The 15,015-nt window shown below is 43.7% G+C and overlaps 1 protein-coding gene across 2 annotated transcripts in view; it reads right to left on the minus strand.

Moving 5' to 3' along the window:
• PLXDC1 (plexin domain containing 1) overlaps window positions 1-15,015 on the minus strand; it is a 69,392-nt gene that overhangs the window by 17,475 nt on the left and 36,902 nt on the right. Inside the window, exons 6-10 of one of the 2 annotated variants that reach the window (XM_061589905.1) lie at window positions 11,816-11,934; window positions 10,951-11,050; window positions 10,228-10,323; window positions 6,671-6,694; window positions 1,980-2,061 (exon numbers count right to left, since the gene is read on the minus strand). In XM_061589905.1, coding sequence (XP_061445889.1) covers window positions 1,980-2,061; window positions 6,671-6,694; window positions 10,228-10,323; window positions 10,951-11,050; window positions 11,816-11,934 — 421 coding nt within the window. The remainder of the gene's footprint in view (window positions 1-1,979; window positions 2,062-6,670; window positions 6,695-10,227; window positions 10,324-10,950; window positions 11,051-11,815; window positions 11,935-15,015) is intronic. The other variant, XM_061589906.1, reaches the window with a different exon arrangement.

Here is a 15,015-nt window from a genome sequence, read left to right on the forward strand (position 1 = left end):
TATACACAACAGCATTCTGTTCCCTATGAGGAATTGCACAACCTGTGATTCCTAACATCATTTAGGCAGGGACCTCTATAGGATTTGAATATGAGCTGCTTAGTTTGGGAATAAATCAGGTACTCTGAAGAGCTATGACCAAGATATGTAAGAATCCCTCATGCAGAAATGCACTTATGGAACCTTAGCCACTTCACCAGAGCTAGAAACTTGTAAATTAAAACCTTTTCAAGCTAGATGCACAATAGCCCAGTAGTAGAGTATCTGCTTTGCATGCACAAGGTCCCAGGTTCAATTCTCGGCATCTCCAAATGGGGCTGGGAGAGAGCCCAGTTTGAAATCCTGGAGAGCCATTGCCAGTCAGTGTAGAGACAGTACTGAACTAGATGGGCCAATGGTCTGACTCGGCGTAGGTTCCTATGGTTTAACTGTCAAGGTTTTTTCAAGTAACCCCACAAATACAGCTTCCTGAAGAAGCACTGCCTAGTCCTCTCCCCTTAATTGCAATACCCAGGCTTCTTTGGTGTGAAGCAAAGACTGCTAAAGCAATTTGTAGTGTCCATGTTCTCTGAAAAGGGTGCATTCCCTTCAAAATGCTTGCTGTAGAAAGCAAGCAGCCTGAGCATCTGGCCTCAATTCTATGTGGGAGGGCTAGGTTATTTTTAAGGGTATTATTTCATAATCAGAATCCCCAGATAGGTGTAGTGCACCAAATAATTGAACAAGTAAATGTAACAAGCAGGGAGACCAAAACGGCTTCCCCTGAGGAACTGGGGGGTTCCATGCCAACACAGCTGGGCCGGAAGAATCGAAAATATTCCTTCTAACTGGTCTGAGATTTTCTGCCTGTGTTGGAAAAGAGCGTAACCTGATTCTTTAGAAGAGACAGAAAGCTTGGCAAGCTATATCCATCTCTCCATACATTTGTATCTCTGCTGCATTGACTGGTTTTGGATTTCAGTACTTTGGAAGTAACTGTAAATGAAATACATAAAGGTTCTAGCTTGTTGCTATTTCCTTCCCTCCCCACCGCCCCTACCCCAAAACACCTGCATGTGAAAATGTCCTAAAAATCAAAAGATGGGAAATATGGCTGATTATATTGCCAGACTTCTTGGATATAAAGGAATGTGAAGACAAGCCATACATCTTTGACAGCTGGTTGGTCGCATATCAAATATAGTGGCTCCTTCGGCTTAGTCACTGTATGCAAATCGTGCAACTGCAGATTTTCCTGAAGTCAGTGATGAGGAATGAGCTACAAACCCAGGGTAGCATGATGCTATACCATCTGAGCATGCATCTGGAACTCTCCAAAGAACAGCACAGCAGTTTGTGAGTGGATATCTCATGAGGAATCAAAATAAAGCAAAAGCCAATAATAATTATTAAATAAAGTATAGCTGTCTTTCCTCCCAGTCAAGCTATCCTTTCATGCATCTGATTACAGCAGTGGCTTTGGGCAGTGGGAGCAGGAGTAAATCGATTCCCATTTCTCATAGCGTTTTACTACCTGCTTTTTGCTCTATGAACAGGGCATTCTACTCAGCTACTTGCCATGAAGTTGCTAGAAATTACATGCATACTTTCCTAAATCTGGCATAGAAAAAAGCTGCATCAGAACTGGCCCCAAAAGTGTTTGCCGCATTCTGTCATAGATCTACATACATAAATGTGGCAGAGCTGGTCTTTGGGGCAGAAGTCTAAGCCACCCACTCAGCAGAAGGAGCACAAGGATCCCCAAGTGCAGCAGGGCTGCCTTGCCGCACTTTGAAGTAGTGACATTACCATCTAAACAGGGAGATTCCACCCCCTCCGACCGAGACCATTAAGTCCAGTCTAAAATTACCTAACTGCACCATAAATACAGCATAAATAGCTGTGCTAGGTGAAACTCTCAGGGCAAGACAAGGCCAAAGAAAGCGAACTTGGCTCTTAAGGTGTGGACAGGCATCCCCTCCCACATTTATGTGCATTACCTCTGCAGGACATGACACCAACTGCAGTTGAAGGTTAGGTCAGATGTCGTGCAAACTTCACAGCTCTGGTGCTGGAGGCAAGCTGCAAGGGAAAGAATAAAGGAAAGAATGCTCCAATCCATGCTTTCTAAAAGGTGCTGAGGCCAAAGCCAGCCTGGTAGATGTGCTTTCTGTTTTAGAAAATGTTTGTCACATATGTCTGAGAGGAGCAGGTTCAGGCTGAGGTTCTCTCTCACTTTGTATGTTCTAGGAGGACTGACCCACAGTATTGAACATTAGTCCTGAGGGTCAGCCCTGACAAGTCTAACTTAAATCCCAAGCATGCTCCCATAAGAAGGGAAAGCAGGGGCATCTGCTGTTTTACAAACATATCACAGCAGACTGTGGCTGTGTACACACCATACATTTAAAGCAAGTTTCTCCCCCAAGGAATCTCGGGAACTGTAGTTTACCCCTCACAGAGCTACAATTCCCAACACTTAGCAATATTATTATTATTATTATTATTATTATTATTATTATTATTATTATTAACTAACTAATTAATTAAATTTATACCCAGACCCTCCTCCCAGAAGGAGACCAGATTCTCAGGATTCTTGGGGGTGGAGGAATTTGCTTTAAATGTATGGTGTATACACACAGGGTTAGTCTTGAACATGCATTGTCTGTCTATATTCTGTTGCTGAAATAGGGTGGCCATGTCTAGGGAGCTTCCAGATGACAGTCAGTCTGTGAACACATTAGTAGCCTATAGCTAAGTGTTTCCATTAGCCACACCTGGAGGGAGAACAGGCTGATCTGTCAATCAGTTGTGAAATCTCTTTGAAGCTGAATTTTTTTTAAAAAAAACACACTCAAGTTGATCAGGTTTTACCGGGTTTTACAGTAAAAAGGGGTGGGGTTTGTTTAGTGCCGTGTGCCCCTATTTTCAGAAGAGAGAGGTGGAGATGCATTGGAACCAGCAGAACAGTAAGTGTGTTTCCTCAGACATGCTTCACAGCATCCACTTCATCATCATAAAAAAAATCCCAACGGGCAGAGCAATCCAAACCCCTGATGCAGGGCTAGAACTGGTCTAATATGGGACAGCAATGGGCCCAATCCAGGCCTCTTCCCTGTATCAGCCTGGAAGCTGCTGCAGCAAAGCGTTTTTTCCCTTTGCCCCCCCCCTTTACATCTTCCACCCTGGCTGGCACAAACAGCGGCGCAGTGGATGTGACAGCGGCTCCATCGGGCTACTGCTGGCCAGAGAGATGGACTGAGCCCTTATAACTTTTTAACATGTAATCCAGATTTCCCTTTATTGTGAAAAAAAAGTAAGAAAAAATTAATCTGTTGCATGCAATCAGTAGAAATGGATCATTATTTCTAAAAGTGTATCTATACATATGCATCAGCATATGCAAATTTTATACAGATCTGTGTCTTTGTTGTTCTCTTTTTTGGTGGGTTTTTTTTTTTATGCATTTCTTCTTTCTTTTGGTGCTGCATAAGTGGCCACCCGCTACGCTGGAAACTTTTTCTTTGAGAGCTGAGAAAGTGTGTTATTTTGAAATATTTCTTTTTTCTAAATCTGACCCCACGCCCAAGGCCTTGGCCTGGGATATATCCCAGAATTCCAGAGAAATTAGGAAGGCTGCAATGTTTTCTATCTTAAAAGGAAATCCTTTTTCTTCTCTTTTCTTGGAATGAACTGGTACAGCATGATCTTTCAATTGCAAAAAGCTGGAAGTACTTGTAATTGAATTCATAACAATAACAACAACAATAAAGGGAAAATGCATCTCAATCTGCTTCCATTGTGTTTGGCAGCAATCTTAGCATGGCTTTCCCCTCAGGAAGAAGCATTCAGTATATCACTGAAGAAAATAGTTTCATGCTGATTTCATACTATCCATCAATCACCACTTTCTCATGCTTGAATCCTAGATTTTCCTTCAAGTGTATCAACATAACTGCCCAATCCATCTCAGCTTTTAGGTATGTGGAGGAGATGCATTAACTGCTTAGTGGTGCTATCAGGAGCTGCCAGGTCAGAAGCATCCCAAACCCTGAGATTTTAGGGGCAGACCCTAGTGAGTCACCGCAGTGGGCCCGAGTGATGTCATTAAGCGTGATACAGTAAATAAACATCAACCACAGTTCCTTAGCGCATACAGTTCAAACAAAAATATTTCTCTGATTGGAATTTAAGACAGAAATCTTAACTAAAGGATGGAGCCTGGGTAGCAGGGCTGTGGAGTCTGAGTCTGAGTCGTGGAGTCGGAAGCAATTTTGGGTGGAGTAGGAGTCGGTAGAAATGTACCGACTCTGACTTCAAAATAAAAACTTTCATAGGAATCTAGGAAAGTTTTCTTGTTCAGAAATTTTAATTAAATAAATGTATTTTATGTTCTATCAGTCTAGCCTGATGATTCACGTGGTGGTGATGAAATGCCTTGTGCTCCCATTTTACTACAGTAAATTTGTTATTACTAGTTAATATACATTTGCCATTTATGAAGGAGTCGAAGTTGGACAGTAGAAAAATAGAGGAGTCAGAGTCAAAGGTTTGGCATATCGACTCCACAGCCCTGCTGGGTAGGGTACATTTAACCTAGCCTACTTGCTTCTGGCAAGAAGGGTTTAAGTGCCTTCAGGCCCGGCCAGTCACCAGAAGCAGAAAGTGGTAAGCATCCAAAAATCCAAGAATAAAAAAGGGGGAAACACCAAGATGCTGGAAAACATGGTGTTTATTTAAAAAAAAAGCCCAATGTGTTTGGGCCACTATATTGTCTGGCCTTTGTCAGGGGATGGACTGGTCTGCAATATTCTCTTCTAGAAAGATTGCTTGACATGACAGACAACCACAAAGAAACAAAGTGGTCGTCTATCATTTCAAGCAATCTTGCTAGAAAAGAATATTGCAGACCAGTCCATCCCCTGACGAAGGCCAGACAATATAGTGGCCCAAACACGTCGGGCTTTTTTTAAAAAATAAAACACCACATTTTCTACCATCTTGGGGTTTCCCCCTTTTTTATTCTCAGTTCCCAGAAGGCCATTGTAGGAAGAAAGGAGCCTAGTGTTGTGGAGATGTTAGATGGGAGCACTCAGGAGTAAAGATGGATGCCCCTGAAGGCTGCACTTCTAAACACACGTACTAAGGGACTAAGCCCCACAGAACTCAAAAGGACTTACTTCTGAGTAGATATAATTTGGATTGCGCTGTTGGTAAAGCTTGAGTAGGGATCCTTTGCAAAGATATCCATATCCAAGCAGGGTTGGCAACCCCCTGCCTGGAATGCCCTGCCCTTATCTTTTAATGTGGCTGCTCCAAACTTCTTTACAGATTTGACCCTTCACTTCAGAAAGAGGTCTGAGAAAAGAGTAAGAGTAAGAAGATTCTCTACCCTTTTCTGTCTACCTTGTGGGCTGCTATAAATTCACTTTGACAGCCAACCCAATTCCAGTGAGTAATAATTGACAGAGAGGAAACACACATGGTTTGGTCCACCTTCACAGGCAGCAGCTTGAGAGGAACAACTGCAGCCACACTTTCAAATATGTGAATTCTCTTATACCACTATTGGGCAAGAAACAAACTGTCATACAACCAACAAGGTGCATCATCAGTATATTTAAGGGGGTTGAGCTGAGCGCATGGAACCACTGTTGTTGCTTCTATGGATGTAAGGGAGTGAAGTTAAACATAAATGAAATGCAAATAGAAAAGGAAAACAAAAGACAGTGATGATTTCTTAAATGCAATACCATACCAACCACAAGAAGATTCCTACGAGTAAGGCAGAACACTCAGCATCCCACAACAAGTCAGGATTCCTAACCAAAATCCCAAACTAAAAAAACCTGGCAGCCAGCCAGCCAAGGCCACAGAAATCCCCATGCTGCACAACCTGACCCGGGGGCTACAGTTCATGCAGAATGCTGCAGCACGATTGCTGACATGAGTGAGACCCTATCAGCACATAATACCTCTGTTCTGAAATCTGCACTGGTTGCTGATTTGCTGCCAGGCCAAGTTCAGGGTGTGCTTTCCATGTTACAGGTTCCACAACGTACTTGTTCTGCTCTTGTAAGAAATCAGTCCTTTAGTGTGGCAGCACCTACTCTTTGGAACTCCCTGTCTATTGACATTAGGCATATGCCTTCATTGTATTCTTCCACACCTGCTAAAAGCATTTTTTAGGCAAGCCTATCCAGGCATGTAGAAGAGGTTATTTTTTTTAACTCATTGATGGTGTTATTATTTTGAATGTTTTTAAATGCCTGTATTTATGTTTTTGCCAATCGTTTTATTGTTTGAATTGCTTCTGTAAACCGCTTTGAGATCTTTTACAACAAAGTGGTATATAAATGTTGTAAATAAAATACATAAATATATTTTGGAGTCACTGTGGTCCTTGGGTCTCTTTCCACTTTTAGGAACAAAGGCATTTGCCTTACACTGACTCAGGCCATTTTGTATCATCTAGATCAGTACTGATGATATGGACTAGCATTGGCTCTCCAGGATTCCAGGCAATAGTCTTTTCCTGAAATTGAATTTTGGACCTTTGCATGTACAGCATATGCCCTACCACTGAGCTACAACCCTTCCCCTGTTTAAAAAAGTATATTTTAAAATTGTTCTTTTCAATTCACTAATTAATGCACATCAGAAAAAAAACTGAAAGCTATATACTTACTTAATTTGCCGCCCTGGGCTCCTGCTGGGAGGAAGGGCAGGATATAAATCAAATAATAAATAAATAAATTGATGAGAGTTTCAGAGAAGCAGGAAAAAACAACCATTTTCTTGCGTTGCAATGGGGTCTAGGCACTGCCTGGAGGTCAACAAATCACAACCCTGACTTCACTTATTGGCTACAAACCTGAAAGGGCGGGGTTAGAACAGCCTGCTACGAGCTGATTTAACAGAAGTTGTGGGGGGGTGGCTGAAGTTTATCTTGTATATCTTGTATACATTTATGACGTATATCTTGTGAACCAAATGACCTTGAAACTTTTTAAAATTAAAGCTGAGAGTCTTTAATTAAGGAGATTAAGGTGACTCGCCCAGAGACCTGGAGAGGACCCCCAAAATCCAGAGTCTCCTGGCAAAAACCAGACACCTGGCAACCCTAGTCAGGGCAGGCCTTTGGGGCACAAGTCCAGGGCCCCACTTTGCATAATAAGCAGGAGGGCCTTCAAATGCAGCAATTACTTTTTGAAGTAATACGCATTACCATCTAAAGTGAAGGGCCCCTGTAAGACCGTTTAGTCCAGAATCAAAAAATTACCTAGTGGCACCACTGTCACAACTTTTCTTCTTCTTCTTCAAATAAATAAATAAATAAATAAAAAGCAGCTGCAGGTGGCTTCCAGTTTCAACAGAAAACTCGCAGGGGGCTCCCTCCCACTATTTGTCCTCTCACAAGATACAGGGATTTGTGTGCCACCTTCCAATGTCCATCTGAACCTAGTATTTTGTCACTTTCTACCTCCTCCATCTATCAACCTTATTGCCCCATATACTGCTAACATATGCCATTCTCTCTAACTCTGCTAGTTTGAGCCAGTATGCTAATGACATGAGCCAGTGTGGTGTAGTGGTTAGACTGTCAGACTGGGAGCCTGGGAGACTGAATGGTGTCCTCAGTCCCATTTTTCATAACTACAAGTTTAGGTATTTGTGCTTTTCTAATTTTTAATATTTATGGGTCTGTGGAAATCCCTGCCACTACAACTCAAGAGTTTGTCAATGTGACACTTTTTTTGCTGTCAGCCATTCCCTTAGGAATGCTTTTAAAGCTTCCTAGTAGTAGCACAGGTCACTTATGCATTGCCAAAATAGAAAAAAAAATGCATCACAAAAGGTGAGGACAAATAATGATAAATGTTGCATATGCTAATTTATAGATCTAGATGCAAATTTAGACATACATTGCATACAAATTTAGACATAAATTTAGGCAGTTACTATAATTTAAATAGAAATATATCTCATCATAGTGAAGAAGACCAGGTGACCTGTTTGCCTGCCCAGTCTGCAACTTCCAGGCCCCTGCTCTCCCTACTTATGATGTTTAAAATGTTAAACTGGACAGCCCTTCAAACAGAGGATGCCTTCAAACAGAGGACTATTCTCTGTCAGCCATTCAAACAGAGAACTGTCCTCTGCAAAGTAGGACACATGGCCAGTGTAAAGCAAGGTCTTTCTGTTTGGATCAACTTTTAGGAACTTTGGTTAAGCTGGTAGATTGAGGATTTATATACTGTTATGGTTTAAGATGCTTCACTGGACTTAAATGAGATGTTTGATTCCCCTTCCCTGAAATACGTATTATTGCTGTTTGGTCTCTGAACCAATCAGACAGGCAGTCAATTTATTTATATCAGGACTGGGGAAACTGTGGTCCTCCAGATGTTGCTGGAATGTAACTCCCATCATGCCTGACTATTGGCAATGCTGGTGGGAACTGAAGTCCAGCAATGAATACTGTACTAGGGTGGGTAGGCCTTGTCTTTATTATGTTGCTGGATGAACATTTTATGTATTTGTATTGTTCATTGTTTTAATTTTTTCTGGTTTTAAATTGCTTTTATTTGTTCATCCTATCTTGTCAAGCTGCTTTGAGACTTTGTATTGTATAAAGCAACTGATAAATGTAAATAATAATAATAATATAGAGAGCCACAGATTCCTTACCAATGGCTTATATCAGTGGTTCCCAAACTTACCTGAATATTTTTTTAAAAAAACAACAATATAGGATTATTTTCTTCTCCCCCTTTTAAACCATTTCAGAACACTTATTTACAGCCCGTCTTGCAGAGGACTGAGCCCGCTGTTTGGGTTGTCATAAAACACCCAACGATATGGCTTAGATGCACAACTTTGGTATCTTCTGGACAGGTTTATTCTCTGCTGGGTATTTATGGACGCAAGCAGGACTTTTTGTTTTTACTGGTATTGTCCTCGTGCTAAATGCCATCTATTCAACCGACTCCTTTTGTGATGCATCTCAAGTGGAAGGTACAGAATGTGCTGGGGGGGGGAGTTGGTGGACTTAATTATTCATGGGGCATTTCTTTCCCATCTTGATTACAAATGGGGTCACAATAACCAAGTCCATGAAAAGCCATTGACATGTTAGGGAAATATCTGCAGACAACAATAGGCTGTTGTGTGAATACAGAATTGATTCTGTTTTTACTTTAATCACTAGGATCTTGTATCATAGCTGGCTTCCAGTTTTTATTTATTTATTTTCTTTATTATTCCATTTATATCCCACCTTTCCTCCAAGGAGCTAAAGGTGACATACAAACATGGTTGTCCACCTCTCAATTTTATCTGCACAATAACCCTGTGAGGTAGATTAGTCTGCGAGGCAGTGACTGGCCCAAAGTCACGCAGTAAGCTTCATGCCGAGCAGGGATTTGAACCTTGGTCTCCCAGCTCCCAGTCTGACACTAATCACTACACCGCACTGGCTTTATAATTGCAAATCAATGACAGGTAACCAGAAGCCTCTGGGTCAAAAATCCAGTTTGCAGCCAGTCAGCCCCCCTTCCCACTTGCCATCTGTAGCATTCTAGTGGTCAACGTCTAGAGCTGCCATATGCTAAGTCAGATCAGGGAATAGCCATACCTGAGTGGCAGAGCACATGCTTTGCGTGTAAAAGAACTCAGGTTCAATTCCAGCCATCGCCATGTACAGCTGGGGAGGTTTCTTCTTGTCTGAAACCCTGGAGAGCTGCTTCCAGTCCGTGTAGTGTTGTGACTCAATATAAGGCACCTTCTTCCCTTCCTGTAGCCACCTAGCTCAGCATGGCCGCTTTTGACTGATAGTAGATTTTTAAAATCGTTTAACGTGGCTGCAAGCCAGGCAATCAGTGTAATGTGTAGTTAGGCCCTGAGACTTCAGCAGCGAGGAGAATCTATACATGATTCCATGTTTCTCTGGAATTTAAGGCTTTCTGCCTTATACAGCTACAGCTTCAAGTGAGTAAGGAGGATAAGGGGACAGCAAATGCACTGAGGAGAGATGCTGTTAGTCAGAAATAAAGAGTGTGAATGGCTCCCCTCCCTTCCGTTGCCTTTTAAACTGCCTCCTAGATACATCTTTGTACTGTCATTACACCTGGAAAGGCTCAAACAAATCCCCCACCCTCAACTATGGGAAACTCATGACAACAGTGCTTGACATTCCTTGCACTTATGGGATGCATCGTAATGCACTTTTGCGCAGTGACTCACTGGGCAAGGGCATGAACTCCACGGCTGATGCACTTGTGATCTTGCTGGTGTCCAGTTCCACTCGGTGGTATTCATAGATGGTCCGACGGTGAGATTCTAAAACAGATTAGACAGGATGTTAAAGTTGAACAGGGCTCTGCACTCAGTTTTGTGGGGTGCAGCCATATCATGCTCCCTCAGACTCTTGCACAGTTAAATATTGAGGTGCAAAAAGTCACCAATAGGCCAACCTCTGGCATTCTAAGGGGCTAAAGGAAGCCTTTTCAGCCCCTAAGTCAATTGCCTTATGGCAAGAGGTCCCTGAACAATGAAAGATTCTTCCCAACAGACACACTTGTTTGGAACAAATCTTTGCCTATGCTTACTGCATCAGGAGGACAATATGATTGAAGACTTTGGGTTGTAGGCAATCATAAATTGATTTCATTCTGCCCTGGCACTATCTGTCCAAGAGAAAGACTGACACACCCATCATAAAATGAGGAGAGCCCTGCTGAATCAGACCAAAGGCCTAGCTAGTCCACCATTCTGTTTCCCACATTGGCCAAACAGATGCCTCTGGGAAGCCCACAAACAGGACATGAGGGCAATAGCCCTGTCCTGCTGTTCCTTTCCAGCAACTGGTACTCATCCTGCCTCTGAACCTGGAGTTCTCCAACAGGTAGTTTGCCTGCCTAGGGATCCACTCCCGCCCTCCTCCTCTTCCAATCAGCCCAGACTCACCAGGCACACCAGGAGAGGAGTTAAGGATCATGAAAGCATCCGAGAGGCCAGCTTTGACAGGGTGTTGTGTAGCGCTAATCTCCAGGACTGACATGGGGATCTGGAGCCAGGAAAGGGGAGACGGCTTAGAAAATCCCATCAGTTTTCCATTTCCCACCCACTTTTGGAGCATCCCTCCTCCTAAATGGCTACGACTTTGTGATGAAATTCTTGGGAGAGGAAACACCAAGGAACTGGAGACTCATCCTGCCCTATAGTCCTATACAACACAAACATTGTTATCATTATTTATTTTTATTGTATTTATTTGTCGCTTTCTACACAAAAGGTCTCAAAGTGGCATTAAGGCAGGAGGCATGCTGGGTAATATGTTGAGCACTATTATAAAAGCATAGATAATACAAAATTTAATAAAAGAACATTGACTAAAAGTGTACAATAACATAAAAAGGACATATCCTACCCAACCCTACTAAAAGATGAACAACAATACAAGCTTGGGCTCCATGATACCATATGACCCCAATTAAGAGCCAATTGTCTGAGTCCACAGAAACATCTTTGCTTGGTACCCAAAAGTTGGTAACAATGGTGCCAAGTGCATCTCTTTTGGGAGAGCATTCCACAATCAAGGAGCCACCACTGAAAAGGCCCATACTTGTGTATTGCCATCCTTCTCACCTCCCTCGGAGAGGGCACATGAAGAAGGGCCTCAGATGACGGATGCAGGGTCCAGGTAGATTCATACAGGAGGAAGTGCTCCCTACGGTACTGGGGTCCTGTGCCACATGAGGCTTTATAGGACAAAACCAGCACTTTGAATTGAGCCCAGAAGCTAATTGGCAACCACACTTGGTCCACTCACCTCTTTGTAGCCAAAGACAATTCTGCCATCGCTGTGCAAAGCTGCCTGGAAGATGAAATAGCCTCTGTCTTCTTTCCCTTCCAGATACACTTGGTCCCACTGAACCACAAAGACTGTCCCTGAGGAGAAAGAAGAGCAGGAGAAGGGGCACCCCAACAGCTGGCATGGGGACCAGGAACCTGAATCTTCTGTCATCATTCACAGCCTCAAGAAAGGAATCCCAAAGCCATCTAGTCTAGCCCTCAGCCTCAACACAAAGAAGAGCCACCCACTTGCCTACCAATCAGCCTAACCCAGACTTCCCCCAACTAAGTGCCTTGCACATGTTGTTGAACTACAGTTCCCATCATCCCAGACCAATGGCCATGCTGGCTGGGGCTGATGGGGGTCGTAGTCCAACAACAGCTTGGAACCATTTACTTGAATTGCCTCGCCCCAGATGAGCCCCCTCAACTGCTTAGATCTGCAGAACTGACAGTTTTTCCAAGTGCCACATAATGGTCGTTTTGCACTTGTAAGTAATCAGTTTTTTTAGTGCAGCAGCACCTACACTTTGGAACTCCCTGTCAATTGATATTAGGCAGGTGCCTTCACTCTATAGTTTTCAGTGTGATTTTAGTAGGTATTAATGTTTTAAGATTACTGATTTTTTATATCTATTTCTTATGTAACTTTGTTTTATTTATTTTATTATATTTATTGTACTTTTAGACCGCCCTTTAGCGACAAGCTCTCAGGGCGGTGTACAACAGAATAAAACCACATTAAAATACAGGTGAATGAGGGTATAATACAACTATAAAAACATTTTAAAAGCAAGGTGAAGACAAAGTTTAAAATAAGATTACAATTAAAATTAAAATTAAGATTAAAATACCTGGGCAAAGAGGTAGGTCTTTACCTGGCACCGAAAAGATAACAAAGAAGGCGCCAGGCGTATCTCGGGGGCCACCACTGAGAAGGCCCTAGATCTAGTTATTGCTCTCCGGGCCTCCCTATGAGTTGGAACCCGGAGAAGGGCCTTCGACGTCGAGCGTAGCAAACGGGTAGGTACATAGCGGGAGAGGCGTTCCACCAGGTATTGCGGTCCGATGCCATTAAGGGCTTTATAGGTAAGAACCAACACTTTGAATCTGGCCCGGAAACATATTGGTAGCCAGTGCAGTTGGGCCAGGACAGGTGTTATATGGTCAGATTTTTTAGTCCAAGTAAGAACTCTGGCCGCAGCATTCTGCACCAGCTGAAGTTTCCGAACCGTCTTCAAAGGTAACCCAACGTAGAGTGCATTACAGTAGTCCAATCTAGAGGTTACCAGAGCATGGATAACTGTGGCGAGGTTCTCCCTGTCCAGATAGGGTCGTAGTTGGGCTACCAGCCGAAGCTGGTAGAACGCATTCCGTGCCACCGAGGCTACCTGAGCCTCCAGTGACAGGAGCGGATCTAATAAGACCCCCAAACTACGGACCTGCTCATTTAGGGGGAGTGTAACCCCATCTAGGGTAGGTCGGACATCAACCATCTGGGCAGAGAGCCCCCCCCACTAACAGCATCTCAGTCTTGTCAGGATTGAGTCTCAGTTTATTAGCTCTCATCCAGTCCATTATCGCGGCCAGGCAGCGGTTTAGTACATTAACAGCCTCACCTGAAGAAGATGAAAAGGAGAAGTAGAGTTGCGTATCATCAGCATATTGCTGGAAACGCACTCCGAATCTCCTAATGACCTCACCCAGCGGCTTCATATAGATATTAAAGAGCATGGGGGACAGAACTGAACCCTGCGGGACCCCATATTGGAGTACCCAGGGACTCGAGTAATGCTCCCCAAGCACCACCTTCTGGAGACGATTCTCGAGGTAGGAGCACAGCCACTGCCAAGCAGTGCCTCCAACTCCTAAGTCCGCAAGTCGCCCCAGAAGGATACCATGGTCGATGGTATCAAAAGCCGCTGAGAGATCAAGGAGAACCAACAGAGTTACACTCCCTCTGTCTTTCTCCCGACAGAGGTCATCATACAGGGCGACCAAGGCTGTTTCTGTACCAAACCCCGGCCGAAAGCCCGATTGAAATGGATCCAGATAATCAGTTTCATCCAAGAGAGCCTGGAGCTGGCGAGCGACCACACGCTCTAGGACCTTGCCCAGGAATGGAACATTTGCTACCGGTCTATAGTTGTCAAGGTTATCAGGGTCCAAGGAGGGTTTTTTTAGGAGCGGTCTCACCACCGCCTGCTTCAGGCAGGGTGGTACCACTCCCTCTCGTAAAGAGGCATTAATCACCTCCTTGGCCCAGCCGGCTGTTCCATTCCTGCTAGCTTTTATTAGCCACGAGGGGCAAGGATCCAGAGCAGAAGTGGTCGCCCGCACCTGTCCAAGCACCTTGTCCACATCCTCGAGCTGTACCAACTGAAATTCATCCAATAAAACAGGACAGGACTGTGCTCCGGACACCTCATTAGGTTCAACTGCTACAATGTTGGAGTCAAGATCCCGACAGATGTTCGTGATCTTATCTTCGAAGTGTCTCGCAAACTCATTACTGCGGGCTGTTGATGGTATTATTGCGTTCTGAGGACCAGAGTGTAAAAGTCCCCGAACAACTTTATAAAGTTCCGCTTGGCGGTTAGAAGATGACTGAATGGAGGCAGCAAAGTACTGCTTCTTTGCTGCCCTCACCGCCTTCACATAGAGCTTGTTAGAGACCTTCACAAGTGCATGGTTACAGCCGTCGGGAGTTCGTCTCCATTTGCACTCAAGCCGTCTCCTTTCTTGCTTCATCACTCTTAGCTCTGGGGTATACCAAGGAGCCAATTGAGCTCTGCAAAGGAGAGGGCGCACCGGGGCGATCACGTCAGCTGCCCGGGTCATTTCCATATTCCACAGAGTGACCAGGGTTTCGACAGGAGCGTCAGTTTTATCAGCCGGAAAACTCCCTAGAGCCTTCTGAAAACCCTCAGGATTCATTAGTCTCCGGGGACGGACCATCTTAATTGGTCCTCCACCCTTGCAGAGGGGAGAAAACATTGTGAGTCTAAACCTCAATAGGCGGTGATCTGTCCATGACAAAGGAATAGATGTAAAATCCCTCACTCCCTTCCTCACTTTTAATGTTTGTTTTTATTAGTATTTTAAATGAATATTTAGACTGTCTTGTAAACTGCTTAGAGGTCTTTTGTTCTAGTAAGTAGTATATGAGTTTTGTTA

This window comes from Rhineura floridana, chromosome 11, assembly GCF_030035675.1.
Source record: "Rhineura floridana isolate rRhiFlo1 chromosome 11, rRhiFlo1.hap2, whole genome shotgun sequence".
NCBI classification, from domain to species: Eukaryota; Metazoa; Chordata; class Lepidosauria; order Squamata; family Rhineuridae; genus Rhineura; species Rhineura floridana.